This window comes from Neophocaena asiaeorientalis, unplaced genomic scaffold, assembly GCF_003031525.2.
Source record: "Neophocaena asiaeorientalis asiaeorientalis breed wild unplaced genomic scaffold, Neophocaena_asiaeorientalis_V1.1 scaffold945, whole genome shotgun sequence".
NCBI classification, from domain to species: Eukaryota; Metazoa; Chordata; class Mammalia; order Artiodactyla; family Phocoenidae; genus Neophocaena; species Neophocaena asiaeorientalis.
Window position 1 is genome coordinate 270491 of NW_020174275.1, and position 23188 is coordinate 293678.

Below are 23188 nucleotides of genomic sequence, written 5' to 3' on the forward strand. Positions count from 1 at the left end.
GAGGGAGGTCGGCCCCTGAAGGAATGGAGAGAGCCATATAGCTGGACCACTTTTGGAAGAGGGGAGAGGAGAAGGCCTGGACAGGTAGGCAGAGGCCGCCTGGAGGCCTTGCAGGCTTGAATTCGCCTTATCTTCTCGAGGACACACCTCGCTCCTCTCAGGACAAACGGTAAGGGAAAATCCTGTGTATGGCGTTCCATGGTCACCTGGCGTGACTGATTACTGTTAACCAGTCTCTAAACTAACTGTGGTATATGAAAATCACTGCCCCAAAGCCTAGAGTCTTTAGTAGAAACCTCAGGTACCCAAAACCTTTGAGATAATATGTTAATGGAAGAAAAACAAGCTTTGCCTTCCCTCCTGACTTGCTCTCCGGCCCAACCTCACATCTTTAAATGATGTGGCCCAGCAGATGTCTGTGACATAAAGCAGCTTCTCTTTCCCTTCATCTTCTTTGGGGCTGGTAGGGATTGGTTGGGAAGGAAGTTCCTGCTCTTCTTCAAGGCATCTCGAAGGACTCTGAGCTCCTGGTAGGCTCTCAGCCCTCCCACTCTGAACCAACTGCTTGAGGCTCTTTTCCATCCTCACTGCTTCAAGTTTTATGTATGTAAATATGTGTGTGATTGTATGTATTTGATTTTGAAAGTGTCCTTGCAGAATCCTACTGACAACTTCTCCAATTTCTGCATTCCTACCTGACCTCTACCTTGAGAAGGGATTGGATTATGGAATAGGAAGGTTAGGCTGTATCCTGACAGGGCAAGACTCCTTTCTGAAAGGCCTGGGAACCAGACTGGATAAAAAAAGACCAGAGGATTGCTTGTGAGAGCTTCTAAGTGGAATATTGGATATAATCCACATTCATCTTACTACTCTTCACTCACTTTCTCTTTTCAATCATATAAGGGTTCTACCCTCTGCAGTTCAGATTTTGGTGCTAGTTTCCCCTTCTGCCAAAGAGCAGGGAAAAAAAGAGGCCTAGAGAAGGGAAATGTTTGTGCTTGGGGAGGAGGAGAGCTGGAGGCCTCCAGCCATCACTGGAGTGATTCTCTTTGTACTGTTGTCCTGTCCCTCGTTCTGTTAGTCTGTGTTCTTGGAGGCCGGGACAGTGTCTTATTCCCCTCTGAAGTCACATGGTTCCCACAGAGATAAATAATTATCTGCTGAACAAATGAGTAACCAAACAAAGGAGTAATCAGGTTGCCTGGATGGTGGTTCTTGGATCTAAAAAGATGGTGAAGGAAAGAGGGTACAAAGATTTGGGGCATTTGGAGAAGGTGGCGCCAGTGAAAAATAGAGGAAAGAAAAACAAAAACAAAATGACTGTGAGTAAAAATGAAACAAGGGTTACTGATTTTTTTTTTTAACATTAAAAAAAAAATAAATTTGTTTATTTTTGGCTGCGTTGGGTCCTTGTTGCTGTGCATGGGCTTTTTCTAGTTGAGGCGAGCGGGGTTACTCTTTGTTGTGGTGCATAGATAGGCTTCTCATTGTGGTGGCTTATCTTGTTGCGGAGCATGGGCTCTACGCGCGCGGGCTTCAGTAGTTGTGGTGCATGGGCTCAGCAGTTGTGGTTCATGGGCTCTAGAGCACAGGCTCAGTAGTTGTGGTGCATGGGCTTAGTTGCTCCGTGGCATGTGGGATCTTCCCGGACCAGGGCTTGAACCTGTGTCCGCAGCATTGGCAGGCGGATTCTTAACCACTGCACCACCAGGGAAGCCCCTGTTGTTTGAATTGCAGATGTCAATATGAACTCATTGTTTTTAGTAAGTATACACATATACATATTTTTTAATTCCATCCACTGAAAGGGCCTAATAGCAATGAATACATCCTGATTCTAGAACTGAGTCAGGTACCATTCTCTACTTAATGAAACCAGGGCTCCTTGAAGAAATGGCTGATTCTTGGGTTGGGGTGGGGAGAGTAAAGATGAGCCTGGAATATCTTCTTGTACCAGAAAGTAAGGGAGTGCTCAACAAATGTTTGAACTATGTCAAAGGGTCACAGGAATCATCTTGAAGGGGCTCTTACTGCATAAATTTGTGACAATTTTAACATTGAAATAATGACAGTAATGGGTTTTAACCAATTATTATGAGTTTGTTAGTCTATAATAGTAATAAATTAGTAAATAAATAGATAATAAAGAGGGAACAAGTCTTCCTTACAGTGGAATGCCAACCACTTGGCAATCATCATAGGAATAACTTGATGAGAATAATAAAGATATGCTACAATTATTGAGTGAAAACCTGATGACCCATAGGATGTTTATAGAGGCTTAAAATCTCTTTCTCAAAATTATTAGTTGCAGAGGGAAAAATAGTAAATTTATAGTGGAGAAACGTGGAGGGGTGGATGGAAGGTACACTTTAACCAAGCGATCCATGTTAGCGTCACCACTACTGGGATAAAACATCATGTCTTGCTAATGTGAGGCACTGAGGACACAATATCACATTTGTGACATTCCTGTCCAAATCAAAACAAACAAACTGAATCTGATGTGAAACATCAGACAACCGCAAACTGATGGAAATTCATTTTTTTTTAAACTAACCCTTTAATTAATTAATTAATTTTTGGGGGCTGTGTCGGGTCTTAGTTGCGGCATGCGGGATCTTTGTTGTGGTGCACGGGCTTCTCTCTAGTTGTGGCGTGTGGGTTTTTTTCTCTTCTTTAGTTGTGGCGTGCATGCTTAAGGGCGCTTGAGCTCTGTAGTTGTGGCGTGTGGGCTCCAGAGCGCGTGGGCTCTGTAGTTTGCGGCATGGGAGCTCAGTAGTTGTGGTGTGAGGGCTTAGCTGCCCTGTGGCATGTGGGAACCTAACTCCACGACCAGGGATCGAACCTGAATCCCCTGCATTGGAAGGCAGATTCTTTACCACTGGACCACCAGGGAAGTCCCTGGAAATTCTTTTTTAAAAATTGGATTGAATGTACGCTAAAGAAATGACCATATCATAAAAGACGAAAGAAAGCTGAAGACCTCTTCCAAATTAAAAGAGTCCAAGAGACATGACAACTAAATGCAGTGTGTGGTCCTGGATTAGCTCCTAACTGGAAAAGAAATTCTTATAATGAACATTGTTTGAACAACTGGTGAAAGTTGAGTATGGACTGTATTACATAATTATGATTCACATAATAATATTACTGCAATGTTGAATTTCCTGATTTTGTATTTGTATTGTGGTAATGTAAGATAATTTCCTTGTTCTTAAGAAATACCCACTGGAGTATTTAGAGGTCAGTGGATGTGATGTCTGCAACTTACTCCAAATGGTTGAGAAAAAAAAAATGTGTACACACACACACACAGCACAAATGTGGCAAAATGTTAACAACTGGGGAATGTGGGAGAAGGATATCAGAGTTCTCTGTACTATTATTGCAGCTTTTTTTCTAAGTTTAAAATTATCCTCCCCCCCCAAAAAAGTTGTATGTTTTTTTTTTTTTTTTTTTTTTTTTAAGTTGTATGTTTTAAATAATTTTTCTTCTGGTTCCTTTCTGGATGCTTAAAAAAAGTATTTCCCTTCTTCCTCTCACTCTCAATCTGGGGCTCTTATTGGAAAGAATTATATAATCTCAAACTTTACTGGTGATATGAGTAGGAGGAGATGGGAATTAGTATCCCTTACAATGGGAATGAAATGACTGGGGCACCAGCTCTTTGAGCAGTTGGAGAAGAAATGCTGCTGTTCTGGTTTGTTGCAGGTATTGGCTAACGTGCCCTGGATTGAGGTCTGCCTCACCTCTCTCGTCCTGGAGGGTGATGGGATCATTTTAGTCACAGGAATCTTGTCATCATTATTTCATCTTAATTTGGTCATTTGGTAACTGAGAGGAAAGGGGAAAATCACAAAGGTGGCAAGAGGGACATGTATCTACATTGTATATCAACCCCTACCACCTTAAAAGGCCAGGCAATGCGAATGTGTGTGGAATCTCTAACATAGATGGATCTGTCAAGCTCACTGAGACCATTTTCTTTCTTTTTTTTTTTTTCAAATTTATTTATTTAATTTATTCATTTTTGGCTGCATTGGGTCCTCGTTGCTGCATGGAGCTGTTCTCTAGTTGCGGTGAGTGGGGGCTACTCTTGGTTGCAGTGCGCGGGCTTCCCATTGAGGTGGCTTCTCTTGTTGCAAGAGCACGGGCTCTAGGCACGCAGGCTTCAGTAGTTGTGGCACATGGGCTCAGTAGTTGTGGCTTGCAGGCTCTAGAGCGCAGGCTCTAGAGCCCAGGCTCAGTAGTTGTGGCGCACGGGCTTTGTTGCTCCAAGGCATGTGGGATCTTCCTGGACCAGGGCTCAAACCCGTGTCCCCTGCATTGGCAGGCAGATGCTTAACCACGGTGCCACCAGGGAAGCCCGAGACCGTTTTCTTATTTAAACACTTTGCGTTGGACTACTGTGTGGTTAAATTTCTTTAATATCTAGAACAATGCTAGTATGATACAGAAAAGCAATCCAGTCCCCACATCCTTTGCTGTGAGTCCAGTATTTACAGTAGACAATGGGATTTTTCTCTCCAGAGATTAGGTGCAGATTTCACAATGACAAAGAGCCAAACATCAGCATCACCCTCAAAAGACATTCACCAAAGGAGCAAAGCAGAGACCAGGAATACTGACAAAATGCTTTAACCAAACATTGTACTGAAAACAGATTCCTCAATAAGCCATCAAATTCACAGCAAGGAGAACCAAACCACAATATTAGCAACATAGCAGTATCCAACAGGCCACTAATCAAAGATGCACATAGTGTACCACAAACAGAGCTTTGGAGAAGCTCTTAGAGCTCTAAGCTCTAAGAAGGCCTAAGATCCAAAGTCAGTCCACACCCTACCCATCCACGCATCAGGTCCCTGTAGTTTACAGTTGGATCTGTTCATTCTGAGGACCCCACCAGAGGCCCTATTCTAAAGAAGTCTACTTTCCCCTAGTAGTTTGGGGCATTCTTTTTGTCTTTGTCAAGGGGCATAGGTAGTCTTCATAACTGGTTGCCTCCCAAAGCCCGTGATGTAGGAGGCATAGGCCTCTCAATGAATTTCACAAAAGACAAAAAAAGGCTTAGTTCTAGGCAGTTGTGGGGTGAGAAAAGTGTGCCTCCACCAGCCCACCCCCTCAGTTCTGTGTTCTTTTGTTTGAATTAGGTTGTATCTCTGTCTACTGTGAACAGTGAGTGAGCTCAAAGTGCTATCCTCTTGGAGGGATTTTCACTTTTGTCAAAGCCTTAAACTCAAAGAATCAACTGTTTATCCAGAGCTTATGAAGCCACATCCTGTTGGCATCTTGTAGACCTGGGAGTCTCTGTCTTGGAGAATTGAGCCAGTTAATATTCTCTACCAAATTCTTGGTGGGTGTCAACCTGCCCTTCATAAAGCCTCAGCAGCTACATTGCTTCAAAGATGTTTCATCTCAACATCAAGTCCCTACAGGGCTGGAGAGGCCTGGGTTTCCACTTCCCTGAAGCGTCCTTGGTACTCTGTAGAAGAGGCCAATTCACTCTTCAGTGGAAAGCTTGAAACTCTCCTATACTCAAGTACATACCAAATTCCCAGGACAACTAAACCAGCTATTTTTACATCCCTTTAGCAAATGAGGCTGAAAAAGAACTGGCCCACATTAGGTGAAAAGAAGTCCAGAGATTTTTATATACAACTGCAGATGTAATTAACAGGTTAAATAATGAGTTTCTGTCTGACAGGAATGTTTCATCTTTAAAATCCTTGTTGTATGCTATACTGCTGCTTTCTTTGTGGACTGTTCATTAATTTTATGCATTATTGTATTGTTTTGATTTCTTGCACATTGGTTTATTTTCAGAATTATCAAAGAAACCTCTTAGATTTGGTCTGTTTATATACGCAGAGATTTCAGTTAAAATTTGGTTTTTGGATAATCCTGATATTTAAATGTATGTTGATAACTTTTATTTTCATACATTATTATGGCCTACATTTTGTTTTTAAAGAAAACATGGTCATTTTTAATGACCATAGCCAGCATTACTGGACCTCAACTGTATTTTTCTGGGCTTCTCATTTTTGTGAATTTGGAGAGGAATGACTAAGTAAGTCATTTCTTTTTTTTTTTTTAAATAAATTTATTTATTTATTTATGGCTGTGTTGGGTATTCGTTGCCGCACGTGGGCTTTCTCTAGTTGCGGTGAGCTGGTGCTACTCTTCGTTGCGGTAGGCGGGCTTCTCATTATGGTGGTTTCTCTTGTGGAGCACGGGCTCTAGGTGCGCAGGCTCAGTAGTTGTGGCTCGCGGACTCTAGAGCGCAGGCTCAGTAGTTGTGGCACATGGGCTTAGTTGCTCCGCGGCATGTGGGATCTTCCCAGACCAGGACTCGAACCCATGTCCCCTGCACTGGTAGGCGGATTCTTAACCACTGTGCCACCAGGGAAGCCCAGTAAGTCATTTCTGAGCCATGATTTGGAGGACCTATTTTTTTTTAAAAGAGCCTTTCCCCTGCTGTCCCTCTAAATAGCATTTCTGGCTGGAGACAGCAAAGTGACCTGCTTGTGTCTGGGTGTGAATTGAGGGTCTGGATGAGGGCCTGCAAAAGGGCCTGGAAGAAGTTCAGAAGCATGGAGTGAAACCAAATTTGTTTTGCACATTTTGCCTCAGGTTTGCCTTGTGAAGAGATTAGAAAGACCTCTGAAAATAATTTAAGAGAACCATGATTAAACAGACTGGAGAAGGTCTTTACCCAGTGAAGAGCTGTCATACAATTAGTCTTCCTAAGGACAGAGCATAAATAAATGGGTTCAAAGGGCACAAACTACAATACATAATATTCGTTTACATAAAAGGAAAAAAGTCCCCACTGGTAAAAACAAAATAAATGACTGTGGAGACCTGATCACCTTTATTAGCAGAATAGAGGCTTCTCTGTAGGACTGGGTGTGGTCAGGTTCCAGTGTCCTTTCAGACCCAGGACTCTGAGAGGAAGGGTGGTTCTGTGGGGACCAGCCTGGCCTCAGTGGGTACCAGGAATTGGCATCAGTTGTGAAAAGGAAGAGCAAGAGCTTTGCTCAGATGTAGGGACAGGAAAGCATACCACAGTACAGAGCACATAATAGCTGCATAATAAATACTGATCAGTTCATAAAGAAATAGAATCTTAGAAGCCAGTTGAATATCACTCTTGTTAACAGGTGACACTGACTTACGTTCTCCTCGTTCTCACTGAAATGAGACAACTTCATAGACACATACATACTGCACAAAACTCTGTGACAGGTTTCCACCGGTCCTGCTGTTGCCCACAGAAGGTTGGACAGGAGCTCCCTCAGTTGTTGTTCGCTGTGACCAACTGCTCCTCCTCCTGTGAAGGGTCATGAGTCTGTCTCTTTACTTTGGTGGCAAACACTCCAGCAGCATCAGGCGACCCTGGTCATGGAAAAGAATCGTTCAATATGGCAGTAACTGTGGCAGCTGTGACTCTTTCCTTCTGGCGACGGACCTCGAGGCTTTCCATGTCCTCAGGGACTCAAAAGGTCTTTTTGAAAAGTAAAGCAGAATCAGCTCACCCGTCCTCAGAGGACCTTGACCTTGGTCATTCTTTTGAGGGGAGTCGTTACTTTTCAGGGGAGCTTGCTGTTCCCCTGCCAGTACAATTTCTCTTCCACTTTTTTCTTTTTCCATCGGCAGAGAAGCAGCATCTTAAAGGTCTTCCTGAAGGTTCTGTTGCAGAGGGCATAGCAAATGGGGTTGACAGTGCTATTGACATAACACAGCCAGTAGCCCAGGTGCCACAGGGTGACTGGGACACACTTGTCGCAGAAGGTGGAAACCAGGACCATGATGTTGTAAGGGGTCCACGTGATGATGAAAGCCAGGAGAATTGCACTCAGGGTCTGGGCTGCTTTCCTCTCTTTGACGAGGACCATCCTCTTTCGTTTGGTCATCTGATGGCTGAGGTTGGGATCAAGGCCTTTCGTCGAAGGATCCTTGGACACCGGGAAGGAGCAGGGCATGATTTTCACCTTGCGACAGCCGTTGTTGGTATCCTGGGTCCCATCAGCTTTCACCACCAGTCGGAACTTATAGGCCATACACTTCTGACTCTTGGGTCGATGAGCAGCAGCTGAAGACAGGAAGTATTTTTGGGTGTCATAGTCATTTTTTTCAGTTTGAGCGTTCACAAAAGTTTCCTTGACCTCTTCAGCACTGAATTCTTCCCTTGGGCTTTCCTTGGCCTGACTCTTGTAGACCACTTGAAAGACAGGGTCAGTGGTGGGCTTGTCTTCATCTTCTGAGGAGGGGTAGCTGCTACAGGTGGTTAGCTGCTCAGCTTTGCCCCACTCAGTGCTCGGGCCAGTGGCTCGGGATCGCTTCCCAGTGACGGAGGTGCTCCTGCAGGAGGATGGCCAGGAGGCTTGGTTCCTTTCCCTCTGGGCCAGTGTGGGCTGGGGGCAGCAGCTAAAGCAGGACGTGAGCAGAGCCTCGTGAGCTGGCCTTCTCTTCTCAGTTTCAGCCACGCAGTCAGAGCCCTGGAGGTCGGCCAGGTCCTTGGTTCGCTTCTCTGTTTCCCGGTAGATTCGGCAGTAGAGGATTGTCATCACAGAAACAGGGATGTAGAATGCAGCGATGGCAGTGCCAAAAGTGATGGTGGGCTCCGAGAGGAACTGGATCTGGCACTCATCTGGTGGGACCGTCCGCTCCCCAACCAAGTACTGCCAGCAGAGGATCGCTGGGGCCCAGAGGATGAAGGAGATCAGCCAGGCCAAGCCAATCATGATGCCAGCCCTCTTTGGGGTACGCTTGGCCCGATACGTCAGGGGTCTTGTGATAGAAAAGTATCGGTCAAAACTGATCACCAGAAGGTTCATGACAGAAGCATTGCTGGCCACGTAGTCCAGTGCAAGCCAAAGGTCACAAGCCAGACTCCCGAGAGCCCAGTGTCCCATGAGGATGTAGGTAGTGTAGAGGTTCATGGAGAAGATCCCAATAATGAGATCTGCACAGGCTAAGCTGAGCAGGTAATAGTTATTAACTGTCTTCAGCTGGCTGTTGACTTTGAACGAGATCATGACTAAGACGTTGCCCACGGTGGTGATCAGGCTCACCACAGCTGTCACAGCTGCGATGGTGATGACTTCCCACAACCTGTGGCGTTCCAAAGGCTGGTGGTTCACTGGGGTGCCATTGACGGTAGTAGCATTGTGGTAAGATTCCCCTTCCATCCTGGTGCAAGAGTTTACATTAGGAGTAAGTCTTAGGTTCTAGACTGTTCTCTTTTCTATCTCATTTCTCTGGCCAGTTTCTGGAAGAGAGGGAAATACATTAGCTCCACTCACCAGCATGAATTTCTTTTCCACTCATTGTTTATAATTTCTAACAGAACATTAAATGTGGTCCCACACCTATTCAGAGCAAGATGCTGAAATCTCTAAAGTTTTGATAACACTTTTTATAAAGGCATCTCCCCACTTTGGTTTTTATGATTACCAATGCCTGAGGCCTTTCTTGTACATGAGTCTGCTGCCCTCTTGTGGTTCTAATGGGCAATTTTTAAAAAAGGGCTGGGAAGATGACAAGGGCAAACAAAAAGAAAAGAATCAGATTGTTGGAAAGCAGGGAAGAGGGGAAAACAGGTGATGTTAAGTTATCTTAGACTATGGCCTTGAGGTCAGACCCTCTGTTTTTTGTTTTTTTGTTTTTTTGCGGCACGCGGGCCTCTCACTGTTGTGGCCTCTCCCGCTGCGGAGCACAGGCTCCGGACGCGCAGGCCCAGCGGCCATGGCTCACGGGCCCAGCCACTCCGCGGCATGTGGGATCTTCCCGGACCGCGGCACGAACCTGTGTCCCCTGCATCGGCAGGCAGACTCTCAACCACTGCGCCACCAGGGCAGCCCCAGACCCTCTGTTTTTTAAGCTCCTGGTGATAAGTATCTATTTTTCATTCACTTGGGAAAAAGACAAGTTGTATCTACTTTATAGTCCAAGTTTATTGAGTTTAATTATAAATTCAGTTATTAAACATTATCGAGGCACTGTTGTGAGCCAAGGCTGTATTACAGCACTTCTCCCTGACTTAATGCACACACTCCCCATGAGTACCTAGTTTTCATCTAGAGGGTTTAAAAGTTGCCCCAGCTGCTGAAGATGTTGATCCTCCCTCCATTTTGGGGCTATTTGCATTGTCACAAATATTTTAAATTATCTTTTTTTCTGATTTTAAAGTAATATGCTCCTTGTAAAAGTTCAAGCAATGTCAAGATATATAACTTAGGAAGCGAAAGTTTCTTCTAATTCCATCTTGCCAGGGTAATCAATGCTAACAGGTGTATTTTGACAGCTTTTCCCTATGCATATACATGCTAACAGGTATTTAAACACATTTTTTTCTAATGGGTGGATTTTTAATGTTTACACTCTAAATTTTGTTTTTTACTTAAAGAATCATCATGGACATCTTTGGATCAGTACATCTTTTGGATCAAAGCTATCTTTTAAATTTTAATGACTACATTATCCCACTTAATGGATGTACTATAATTTATTTAACCAACAGCCCATTGACAAATTCCAACTTTTAAAAATAAAATAAAAAATTTTCTTTTCTACATTAAAGATTTATGTACATGATAAAAAGCTTCAGTGGGTACAAAAGTGTAAATGGTAAAAGATAGGTTTCCCTCCCACCTCTGACCTCCAATCTCCTAATCCCCCTTTTCCAGAGGTAACCACTGGTACCATGACTTATCTTTCCTTCCAGAGATATAATATGTGCATACAAATTATATGTGGTGATATACGAAAAGTACCATTTTAATTACATTTCAGGTACCTTGACATGGTGATAGATCGTGAAGGAGAAGAGTCTTTTTGATGACCCTCAAAGCACATCATATAGGCAATACCGGTTCTGCCTACTGGCCAGTTTTGACACTTCTTTGATAACAGTAATTGATATAAATAATTTGTGAAGGACTGTAGATCTTCTTGGCTTTGTTTTATATTTTCAGCTGTATTTTTAGATGCTTTCCTAATACCTCCAATTCAGTATGGAATTGATGATATTGTCTTGTACCAGAAATCAGATTCTCCCAGCTTCCTGATCTTGCACCCTTCTCCTTCACATCCCAACGAATGCAGTCCAAATTAACCATGAAACATCCCTTTATGGGTCCCTTTCCATTCCTGCTGCTACCATCCTGGTTCAGCTTCTTGTTACTTTACACCAATAACTTCCTGGTGATATCAGTGTCCAAATGACGGCAAAACAAAACCCCAGGATGCCAGGTCACTCGATAGAGACTCCCTAGCACCTGAAATGACCAAATTTGCTCTACCCCCTGCAGTTCCCTGGGCAAATTTCATCACAGACTGTTTCTAATAGTCAGATCTCAGTCATGCAGTGCAAGATAGGCCCTACAGAAATTCCTTCCTTTTTCCTTCATACCTCCTTTTCTTCCTTCCCCCAATAAATATTTATTGAATATCTTTTATGTGATACACTCTAACACTAGGGATACCATTAGTGGGGATATAGATAAATAAATAGTACATATCAGGGGTTGGTACTGCGTGCCATAGGGGTGCATGGGAAGGACATCTAACCCGGTCTGGTAGGGGCAGGGGCATTACCTGAGGAAAAGATGTTTCAGCTGAGACTTAAGCATGACTGGGCTTTAACCAGGCAAAAGGGGTGTGTGTGTGTGGAGGGGTAGGGGGTTGAGGAAAGAGTGCCGCAGACGGAAGAGCTTGTTTGCAAGCCCAGAGGCAAAAGGAGGCATCAAGTTGAAGGAAGCCTGAGAAGTGACAGGTGAGACTGGAGAGGTTGAGGGGGTGGGTAGGAGGGACAGGAATGAACTTGAGAGTAAGTCCGCTTTTGCGGAGAAAAGTGTCAGCTATTTCCAGACTCCCCATCTGCTCTGAAAGTAGTCCCCACATCCAGCATGTGGGAGCATTAGCCTGGAGAGAAGTAATAAAATGGACTGTTTGCTGAATTTTTCTAATCAAGTCTTCAAAATAAAAATAAATAGTGTTTTGGAGGGATTTAATTTTTCTACTTAGTTGTATTAGAAGGTAGTGAGCAACTTATGAAAGGTTCTGCGAATGTGGGTGTGCATGTTCTCCTGTGAACGCATGTGTATCACTGGGTGCCTATCCTTTCTGATCTGTTTTCTCATTTGCAAAATAAGGAAATTGGACTATGCAACCTAGGATACCTACGTTTTTTAAAAATTTTTGTTTATTACATAGTGTGATGGTTAATTTTAAGTGTCCACTTGGCCAGGCTACAGTACCCAGCTGTTGGTCTAACACCTGAGTCTAGGTGTTGCCGTGAAGGCATTTTGTAGATGTGATAACATTTGAATCAGTAGACTTTGGGTAAAGCAGATTGTCCTCCATAACGTGGGTGGGACTCATCCAATCGGTTGAAATCCTTAAGGGAAAGGACCGAGGTCCCCAGAAGGAATTCTGCCTCCAGATTGCCTCCAGACTCAAGACTACAGCGTTAACTCCAGCTGGGATTTCCAGCCTGCTGGCCTGCTCTGCACACTGCAGACTTGTTAGCCCTCACAGTCCTTAAACATTTCTCCAAAAGCTCTCTCTCTGTCTCTGTGTCTCTCTGATAAATGGAATACACTCTGATAAGTGGAAAAGAAGATCATTTATAGTGGCAACGTCATGTCATAATCACATAACTGAACCTGGCATTGGGCAGCTTCAGGTTCAAAACCTAGTTCCACTACTTACTGTATGACTTTGGACATGCTACTTAACCTCTTTTAAGTCTCAGATTTTTAAACTTTAAAGTAGGAATACTAAGAGTCCTTACCTCATAGGATTGTTTTAAAGATTAAACAAGATGATCCGGGTAAGTGCTTTGCCTAGTGCCTGACACAGGGATTTGCTCATTACAAAGTGGCAAACCAGCAAGAAGGACATCACAATGACTTCCTATTGGGGGAATGGGTCTGAGGCACGGTCTATTAAGGGACAACGTGGAATAAAATGATGAGGCCATACTTTTGCAGCCTTGAGCTGACTGTTTTAGATGTTTTGTAGTCTAATGATACTTTTCCCTTTAGTTATTATAGTTGGTGCCCTAATTCTGAGGGCATACCCTTGTTTCCAACCCCTCAAGCAGAGTAGCCTACAGTCCTCCTCAAGGTCTGCTTATTTGAATAGGACTATTTCAAGATTCTTGACTAAAAAAAAGTGGTTCCAGGCTTCCCTGGTGGCGCAGTGGTTGAGAGTCCGCCTGCCGATGCAGGGGACACGGGTTCATGCCCCGGTCCGGGAAGATCCCACATGCCACGGAGCGGCTGGGCCCGTGAGCCATGGCCGCTGAGCCTGCGCGTCCGGAGCCTGTGCTCCGCAACGGGAGAGGCCACAACCGAGAGGCCTGCGTATCGAAAAAAAAAAAAAAAGTGGTTCCATAGTCAAATAAGTTCTGGAAATGCCATATATTACATAAAGCTCTCAGAGACTTGGAGGACACATGAGCCCAGTGAAGGCCGAGAAGTCCTGAGCTCAAGGACACTATTGAATTTGTTTTAACCCACATGTGGCTTAGCATATCTAACCTTTTTCAGTGGAACATCTGTTAGTATCTTGTGGAATCCCACAAGATGGATCATGCTTGGGAAATGCAATTTAGTGGGAAACATACTGAACTAGGAGTGTGGAGATCTGAGTTCTCATTTCAGCTAAAATTTGTGGTTTGAGACAAATCTCTGGGCCTCAGTTTCCTCACATATAAAATTAAGAGATTGGCATTGGTGATTTATCCTTGAAAATGAGTTCAGGTTTTTCCTATAGACTCACAGTGGCAAACACTGGATGTTGTATTAACTTTAGACCTCAACTTTACGCTATTCTCAACCAGGAAAATAGCAGTTATTTAGCTGCGCCCTAAGTTAGTGTCGTGAAAGCAGCTCTCAGCTAATTTTCTTATCTGTTAAACAGGTATAACAATATCTGCTGTATCTACCTTACAGAGTTGTTTTGAGGACTCCCAAATGAGATAATGTAGGGAAACCACCAAGTCCTATTCTAATGGCAGTTTGGGGTTTTAATTATTAAAAAATGAAGAGTTAGTCTAGGTAAATGGATCTCACCACTGGCCACTTGTTAGAGTCATCTGGGAGCTTTTGAAAAATCCTAATGTCTGGGCCCCACCCCAGACCTGTTAATTCCGAATCTATGTAGGAGAGACTCAGGCTCATGTTGTTTTGAAATTCCTCAGGTGATTCTCACTTGCAGCCAGGGTGGAAAGCCAGTGCCTTCTCTAGATCCTTGCTACTCAAGGTGCAGTTGATAGAGGGGCAGTGTCGGCATCACCTCAGAGCACATTAGAACTGAAGGATGACCAGGATCAGTGCTTCTCAAAATGCTCATGAATTACCTGGAGGATCTTGTTAAATTGCAGAAGGGCAGGGCTTGCAATTCCACATTTCTCAAAACCTCTCAATGCTGCTGAGCCATGAGCCATACTTTAAATAGCAAGGCTGAGGGTAATTTCTGAACTTCTTAGAAAAGGGGAACCATAGCTTACAATGTGCTGTTGAAACCAGCTGAAATGTTCAATAACAATTCGGATCCCCCTCTGCCTTCCGAGGACAGTTGAGGGACTTCCCTGGTGGTCCAGTGGTTAAGACTCCGCACTTCCAATGCAGGGGGTGTGGGTTCGATCCCTGATGGGGAAACTAACATCCCACATGCCGCGCCGCCAAGAAAAAAAAAAAAAAATTAATCACAAGGACAGTTGAGTTCTTATTTGAAATTAATACGTATTTCCTTTCCAGCTTTGCTTCCCTCTATTCTTTCCTTTTTTTTCCCTGCCTCATTTTTGAGAGTGATTTTCCTGATTCCTAAACTGCTGGGAATGGACAGACTTTCCACAGACAAAGGCATCTGGGACATGAGGTAGGTTCCATGACTGAGGATTGATTTCTTTTTGTTCTGATAGCTGGATGATAGTTGAGGGTGAAAACTGAGTTTCAGGCATCTTAGTCTTCCATAAAAAACTTTATGAATCATTAAAATGTTTTTGACTGAAAGATATTTATGGAGGGGAAACTCAATGTTTTTGTGTGTGTTATAGAGGCAAATGAAATAGAAGTGGTTATCGGGAGGAGTGAGAATTCTTCTGAGTTCTTATTTGGTCACTCAAACTTTAAAAGTTTCCATTTTTCACCATACTGTGGAGAATATGTTTATTTCTAGGGTGCCTGCATCAGCAGAGAACAGATAATCATCCCTGGTTTATTTTCCACTACTGAACAGAAAACAAGAATCTCAGAGTAATAAAAGTGTCCTTGTTCCCAACCTTGGTAGATTGCTTCTTGCTTCTTTGTTGTCAGTAAATTACAAATGGAGCAAAACAACATAAAACCCGAATAAGGTAACGCTGTGTACCAAATGAGTTCCTTTCCTTGTGGAGTGGCCTTGATGACTTCTGGGGCTTTGCTTTTCTGAAACACCTTTTCTCTGAGAAGCTTTATGCCCAAACCACTCTTCACTGTTTCCATAGCAACCACAGTGGAAACCGTTAACAGCGTCTACAATCCGGTGATATCAGGACACCATCCTCACCAGCTTGTGTTGTTTGCAGAATGTTCATGTGCAGCTCCTCCTCTCCTTCATTTTCAAGGCTAAGTCATAGAAAGTAAGCTTAGACTCATGGTACCATCGGGTTAGATATCAGGAAGAACTTCCAATGACGCAATGTGTGAGTAAGGGAGGCTCTGGACTTGTCTTTTTTGGTTTCTACTTTCAAGTAAGATCTATCTAACCTTTGACTGATAGAACAGAATGCTGTCCAAAAACGTATGGTGATTAAGAAAGGACTTCTTGGCCACTCTCGCCTCCTGAGACAGACTGCATCTGCCTATGGGATGTGTATCTCTCTAAATAAACCTGCTTTCACATAAAAGAAAAAAAAAAAAAGACGATGTTGCTGAAGCCATAATATCTGGCACAGAATTTTATTCTGACATATTTTTAAAAATATGTTGTGTTCACCACTGTGCTAGGTGCTGCAGGGCATGTAAGAGGGATATACAACAGGCCTTGAACTGAAGGAGTTAAACTTCCACAATTCTAAGCAAAAGAGTATATAAGAATTACTGAGTCTTTGCACCACATTTATGCGACAGAGAAGTCTATGACCAAGGCCATCAAATGACTGTATTTTCATTGTAGCCCAAGAAAACAGAGGTGGGTTGCTTTACATGAAGGCATAAATTGGAGCCATTCAAAGCACGTGTTGTGACCCTCAGGCCTTGGAGTTGCCTAGGTGGGTTGTCTTCTGTTGGGGTCGGTCTTGTCTCCTTATCCCGAAGTACGGGGCAGGTGTTATCATCTTTTTACGTGTGCCTGGACATGAAAACGTCTGGGCGGTACCGCCACAAATGGATTTATGTGAGACTCTGGAAGTCCAGAAGCTCTTGACGGTGTTGTCCAAGTCTTCCTAACAGACTTGGCGGCATGGACCATATATTCATCTTTGAATTCCCAAGGATAGTGTGTCATTCTGGAAGCAACAAGGGAATGCTTCAAGGAGGGGGGGGTAGTCAATCAACTGTATCGAATGAAGCTGATAAAACGAGAAAGATTAAGACCGAGACCTGACTAATGGATGTAGTTACATGGAGAACGTAAGTCATGTTGGTAAAGTGGTGGGCATGAGAGCCCTGTGGGGTGAATTCAAGGCTGAATGGGAGGAGAAATGAGACAGTGCCATAGATGACTCTTATGAGGAGCTTTGCTGTAGAAAGGAGTAGAGAAATGGGGCAGAAGCTGGATTAGAATGTGGGACCGAGTGTTTTAGTTTTTGTTTTTAAGAAAGGTGTAAATTACAACATGTTTGCAGCCTGATGGGAGCGGTCCAGTCATTAGAAGAGAAAAACTGATGTGTAGGAGAGAGGAGGGTTAGTTGCTAGAGAGATGTCCTCCGATAGGTGAGCAAGGATAGGATCCAGCGCCATGCTAAAGGCACTGGAGCAGAGGCCCCTCTCAGGAACAGGAGAAGAGGAAAGGTATATGTGTGCAGGCACAGGTAAGCTGGGAGTTGTAGTAATGGCAGTGGTGGAGAGTCTTTTCTGATTGCTCCCATTTCTCTGTGAAACAGAAAGCAGGAGTGGGAGTGAGGATGGAGGGAGAGAGGAGAAGGGATCAAGTCATGAATTCTGTATGTTCGGAGTTTGTTCCATTCATCTTTGGGAGTTCTCTACCCCTGACACCAGCTCTGGAAGCCAAAGCACCATTGTGAGCTGACAGGCGGTTCACTTGCCCTCATCGTCCCCAGGTTACAGGCTGGGGAAACTGGCCTGAAAGAATGACTCCTGTCAGACTCCCTCCCCCTTCAGCCAGAGAGCACCCCTCAATGGTGCATGCTGCTGTTCAAAACACAAAGTAAATAGACAGACGTAAGAGACCTTATCAGTGTTTTCCAATCTGCATTGTTCATAGACTAAGCATCAACTAGACTGTAGAAAATCTGCCTGCCTATAGAGAAGAATCAGGAAGACGCTTTTTTTCCCCATAAGAATTATATTTGCAAGGGCACAGTGCCTTTTAAAAAAAATCCTATCATAACAGCTACTTTCTGACAAATACCATATGATATCACTTATATGTGGCATCTAAAATATGGCGCAGGCGAACCTATCTACAAAACAGAAACAGACTCGTAGACACAGAGGACAGACTTGTGGTTGCCAAGGGAGACGGGGGAGGGAGAGGGATGGACTGGGAGTTTGAGGTTGGTAGATGCAAACTATTACATTTAGAATGGATACACAACAAGGTCCTACTGTATAGCACAGGGAACTATATTCAGTATCCTGGGATAAACCATAGTGGAAAAGAACATAAAAAAGAATGTCTATATGTGCATAACTGAGTCCCTTTTCTGTACAGCAGAGATGGGCACAACATGGTAAATCAACTGTACTTCAATAAAAAAAAGTTGAAAAAAAAGAAGAAAAATAACATCTACTTTCATCAAACAGTGAGAGTTTATAAAATCTTGGACTAGGAATTAGGAGGTATTCTTGTGGTGTTTAAATGCCCAGTACTACCTTGAGATGGTGAGTCTCAAACTTGGGCACGCATCACGATCACCTGATGGGTTTGTGAAACTCCTGATTGCTGGGTCTTATCCCCAGAGTTTCTGATTCTGGGGTGAGGCCTGAGAATTTGCATTTCTAATAAGTTCCCAGGTGATGCTATGCTGCTGGTCTACATTTGAGAACTATTACCTTAAGGAATTGGCTTCATTTAAAAAAATTAGGTCATATATATTTTATTTTATTTATTTTTGTTTTGCGGTATGCGGGCCTCTCACTGTTGTGGCCACTTCTGTTGCGGAGCACAAGCTCCAGACGCACAGGCTCAGCGGCCATGGCTCACGGGCCCAGCCGCTCCCCGGCATGTGGGATCTTCTCGGACCGGGGCACGAACCTGCGTCCCCTGCGTTGGAAAGTGGACTCTCAACCACTGCGCCACCAGGGAAGCCCTGGTCATATATATTTTAAAATATGCAACAAGTGTGGTTTATTTTCTTAGGAGTTACCTATGTAATTCAGGACTTTGTTTTAGATATCTCATGAATACTACCTAAGGGAAAACTGAATTTTTTATTCATGCAATGGCGTATATTTAAAATCAGGACTATCATGTCAAAGCAGTTGCAGAAAATCGTCCTTCCCTTTGTTATTTATAAAACTAAAAGCTGTTTGTTTTTTTTTTTTGCAGTGCAGTAGGTACTTGTGTGCCATTTTCATCCTTGATGACACATTTCCCATGTGGATCAGAATCAAATTAGTAAAGCATTCTCAACATACTGGTTAAAAGAATTTCTGTCTGTGATGTCCTCCAATTAGGAAGTGTTAGCAGGAGACCTTCAAATTCTCCATATCCTAAACACTCCTGGTTGAATTGAAAAAACCTTGAACTCATAGATGGGGAGGTCAGAGTAATGTAGTCCCTGGACTTCTGATGGCATCCGCAGCATAGACATAAGGGCACAGATTCTGAAATCAGAATAGGAATAATAGTATTTACTTCATAGAAATATTAATGAAGATTAAATGCGTTAGTGTGTGTAAAGTGCTTGGAATTGTGCCAGGCACAAAGTAAATGTTAAATAAATGTTACCTGTTACTACCCACAAACAAGTCTCACTGCTCGAACGAAGTTGGCTTAAGCTGAAACCCACTGATCTTATTTCCCCGACCAGGGATTGAACCCACGCCCTTGGCAGTGAAAGTGTGGACCCCTAATCACTGGACTGCCAGGGAATTCCTGCTCCCCCCACCCCCACTGATCTTTTCAATGTCATGATTTTGGAGGCTTCTTGAGGGATAGTTATACAGTTAAATCTATTTTTGCTAGTGGTTCTCATGCAGGGTGATTTTGCCCCTTGGGATAAATGTCTGTAGACATTTTTGGTTGTCATAACTGGGGGGAGGGAGGGTCGCCAGTGGGTAGCACCTAGTGGCTGCAGGCTGGGGATGCTGTTAAATTCTACAATGCTCAGGACAAGCCATCACCACCACAAAAAATTACCAAGTCCTAAATGTGCCAGAGTTGAGAAGCCCCGATTTGTGCTGTCTGGTGTGAGATTAATATGTGGATCTTCATCTTGGTGACAGCCTGAATCTGTGGTGTGTTGATAAATATTTAACAACCTGTTTCCACCCCCACTGATGGGGGTGGAAACAAAGTCCTGATTTGCAGAATTTTGCCAATTTCCGTGGTGTAAAAATTCCCACTGTAACCCGTTTCAAGCAACCAACTTTATGTCACTGCACGTAGAATTAGGAAGAGATAATGTACCAAACCATTACAGTTCCTGGCCACATAGAGGATGGGGGCCCAGGTTGTCCTAGGGCTTCTCCTATTGCTTCCTTTATGGGGTGCAGAGAAAAGGATAAAATTCTTGTTACTACTCCCATCTGCTTGTTTAGTGTTTCTCTATGGGTGGGATTACGAATTTGAGCATGAGGATGAATAACTTAATTCTGAGTGCCATTGACAGTGTTAATTTCACAATAAAAGATAAGGTAGAAAAACAGAGAAATAGGATGTGGAGGAATAAAAAAAGTGGGAAGAGTAGAGAGGGAAAAGAAAGAAAAATTGATGTATTGTGTGAGAAGTGACAGTCTATTGACAAAAATGTTAACTATTAAGACAATGAATAGAGAAAGAAATATAATACGGTGTTAAAAAAATACTATTATCCTGACACATCTCCTCTCCCAACCCTGTGTTTCCTCTCTTGACTAATAGTATCATTAGCTACCTGGTCACTCAAGCAAGAAACCTGGGCATCACCCCTAACTTCTCACCCTGACCTCCCCACTTAGAATTAGACACAAAGTCCTATCAGTTCTCCCATCTCCTATCTGTCCCATTATCTTCCTTCTTAGCTCTCAACTTAATTTAGGCCCTAATTATTTGTGGCTTGGACTCTTCCAGTAGTTTCCTGGTGGCTGCTGGAATTCTGATTCTCCTCTACAGAATGGTTTTCTGAGTACAGCGGTTAACAGCATAGAATCGGAAGCCAGACTGCCCTGGGTTCCAATCATTCCATTACTCACTAGCTGTGTGATTTGGAAGTTAACTTTACGTCTCCATCTTAGATCCCTCATCTGGGAAACAGGGATGACACTAGTAGTACCTCATAAGGCTGCTGTGAGGTCTAAAGGAAGTGCTCTATGGGAAGTACTCAGAACTGTGCTCTGCGTTACTGCGTTCAAGATTGCAGTTTACGACCCTTCAGCAGTTCTCTGGTCCCACTTATCAACCAGGCAAACTCCTGATCAACCATCAGGATTTGGCTCCTGGGTCTGTTTCTCATGAAGCCCTGGGAGACTCATTTAGGCAGTTTAACTTTTCTTCCTTCCAGACTTCACCTTGAATCTCTCACTGCACTCAGCACAAGAGTGCAATCACCTGCTTACAGAGCTACTATCTTCCTTCTGGGAAGTGAGCTATTGATGCTTGAGAGCAAGGACTGTGGCTTTTTTTTCTTTGCTTTTTTTCTAAATCTTCAAGACCAAGCACTGTGCCTAACACAGAGTAGATAATTAGAAGCAATCAACAGTGTTAACTATGTATGAATGTAAGAAAGGGACAGAAAGGATTGGGAAAAAAAACACCTGTTTTGCCACACTGATTGGATGATGGATGTTTTAACCCTTCTCTGTATTATTTTCATGTGGTTTCTATAATACAAAGTTTTTGTTTTTTTTTTTTGCGGTACACGGGCCTCTCACTGTTGTGGCCTCTCCCGTTGCGGAGCACAGGCTGCGGACGCACAGGCTCAGCGGCCATGGCTCACGGGCCTAGCCGCTCCGCGGCATGAGGGATCCTCCCGGACTGTGGCACAGACCCGCATCCCCTGCATCGGCAGGCGGACTCTCAACCACTGTGCCACCAGGGAAGCCCTAATACAAAGTTTTTTTAAAATAATAATTTTATTTATTATTTTTGGCTGCATTGGGTCTTCGTTGCGGCGTACGGGCTTTCTCTAGCTGTGGCGAGTGCAGGCTTCTCATTGCTGTGGCTTCTCTTGTTGTGGAGCACGGGCTCTAGGGTGTGCAGGCTTCAGTAGTTGTGGCTCGTGGGCTCTAGAGCGCAGGCTCAGTATTAGTCATGTCACACGGGCTTAGTTGCTCCACGGCATGTGGGATCTTCCCCGACCAGGGATCAAACCTGTGTCTCCTGCATTGGCAGGCGGATTCTTAACCACTGTGCCACCAGGGAAGTCCTGGTAATACAAAGTTAAAAATGGCTCCCATGTATCCATGTAACAAAAGGCCCTTTTCCCCCTTGGTTAAAATAGACTGGATCCATAAAAGGAACTACTGCTTAGCAATAAAAAGGAACAAAATATTAAATCATAAGATATGGGTGAGTCCCCAAAACTGTCTACTAAGTGACACTGACACACAAACATGAATAGACTGAGCTTGCCTGAATTAGAATGTCATTTCCACCACTACCGTAGCTGTGTCACATCAGACAAGTGGTTTAACTTCTCTAGGGGTATTTCCTTATCTGTAAAATAAGGATGACAGTAGTACCCACTTCACAGGGCTGACAGGAGAATTAAATGCTCATGTGCTCAGTAAGTGTGAGCTAAAGCAGCCATTTCCATAAAAATTCTTTTGACGTCCTGGGAGCCCCTTCTGTCCATGACAGGCTGCACTGTTCTCTCTACTCCCAGTGGCTTGTTGCAGGCCACACCTCTCACCTGAGGGCTGCCCCCCCTTCCTTCATACCTCCTCCTGAACCCAGAGGTATGAAGGAATTTTAATAATTACACCTATTCATTCTTGATGATCAGAAGACTAAATAGGAAAAAAAATGGAAAAATTAACTCACTGGAAGTCTCACCCCGCAGTTAACCACTAATGTAATAGGGAAGAACCTTCTATTCTATTACAAGTTAGTCACTAAAGGGCTGTTGCCTGTAAGCTTCAATTATACATAATGGCCTATCTCTGGGAACCCTGCCTCCCAGGTAGTGAGCATTAAGCTAAAATACCTTTTTTTTTAGCTCACAAGATAACATCCTGACCAGGCCCACCTGTGAATGACTGCAGGGAGGAAGAGAACATGTTTGACTTTGCCCTCTCCCGTTTTAGTATAAAAGAAGCCTGAGTTCCAACGCAGGCAGCTGGTTCCTTCGGGGCAGAAGTTCACCCTCTTCTCGGTTTGCTGTCTCTCCAAGTAAGTCTACTCCTTGCCCCAACAAGTCATCTCTCGGATTCATTGGCCTGTCCTGCAGCGTGCACCAGGAGCTTGGACTCGGTAACACTAATGTTTTGGTATATACTTTTCAAGACCTTTTCTTAGGCAAATACACCGTATCAGTATGTCTTTCTTCTTTTAATTAAAAAACGAATTCATATTATATAAACTTTATTTTATAACCCATCCTTTTACTTATACTACGGCCCTTCCCCCAGAAACACCACTGTCTCCCACTTGCAGCTTCTACTGGTCAGGCCTTTCCTCTGAGGCCCCGGCCCTGCCGGAGACCAGGTTCCGGCCCCACCTGCCAGGCCCCGGGGCCGCCCCGCCCCCGCCGCGGCCAGCTTCATACCCGGCCCCGCACCCCGCGCTCGCTGTCACCGGGGGCCCGTCGCTCGCGGCTCCTCCGTGCGGCCCGTTTCCGGTGGGGCAAGGGCGTCTCCGC

At 43.9% G+C, this 23188-nt stretch overlaps 1 protein-coding gene across 1 annotated transcript; it reads right to left on the reverse strand.

The window, feature by feature from the left end:
• Positions 1–7601: 7601 nt before the first annotated feature.
• CHRM5 (cholinergic receptor muscarinic 5) lies at positions 7602–9203 on the reverse strand. The gene has a single exon (XM_024755791.1). It carries the CDS (start codon positions 9201–9203, stop codon positions 7602–7604), a length of 1602 nt encoding a protein of 533 aa, XP_024611559.1.
• Positions 9204–23188: the final 13985 nt, after the last annotated feature.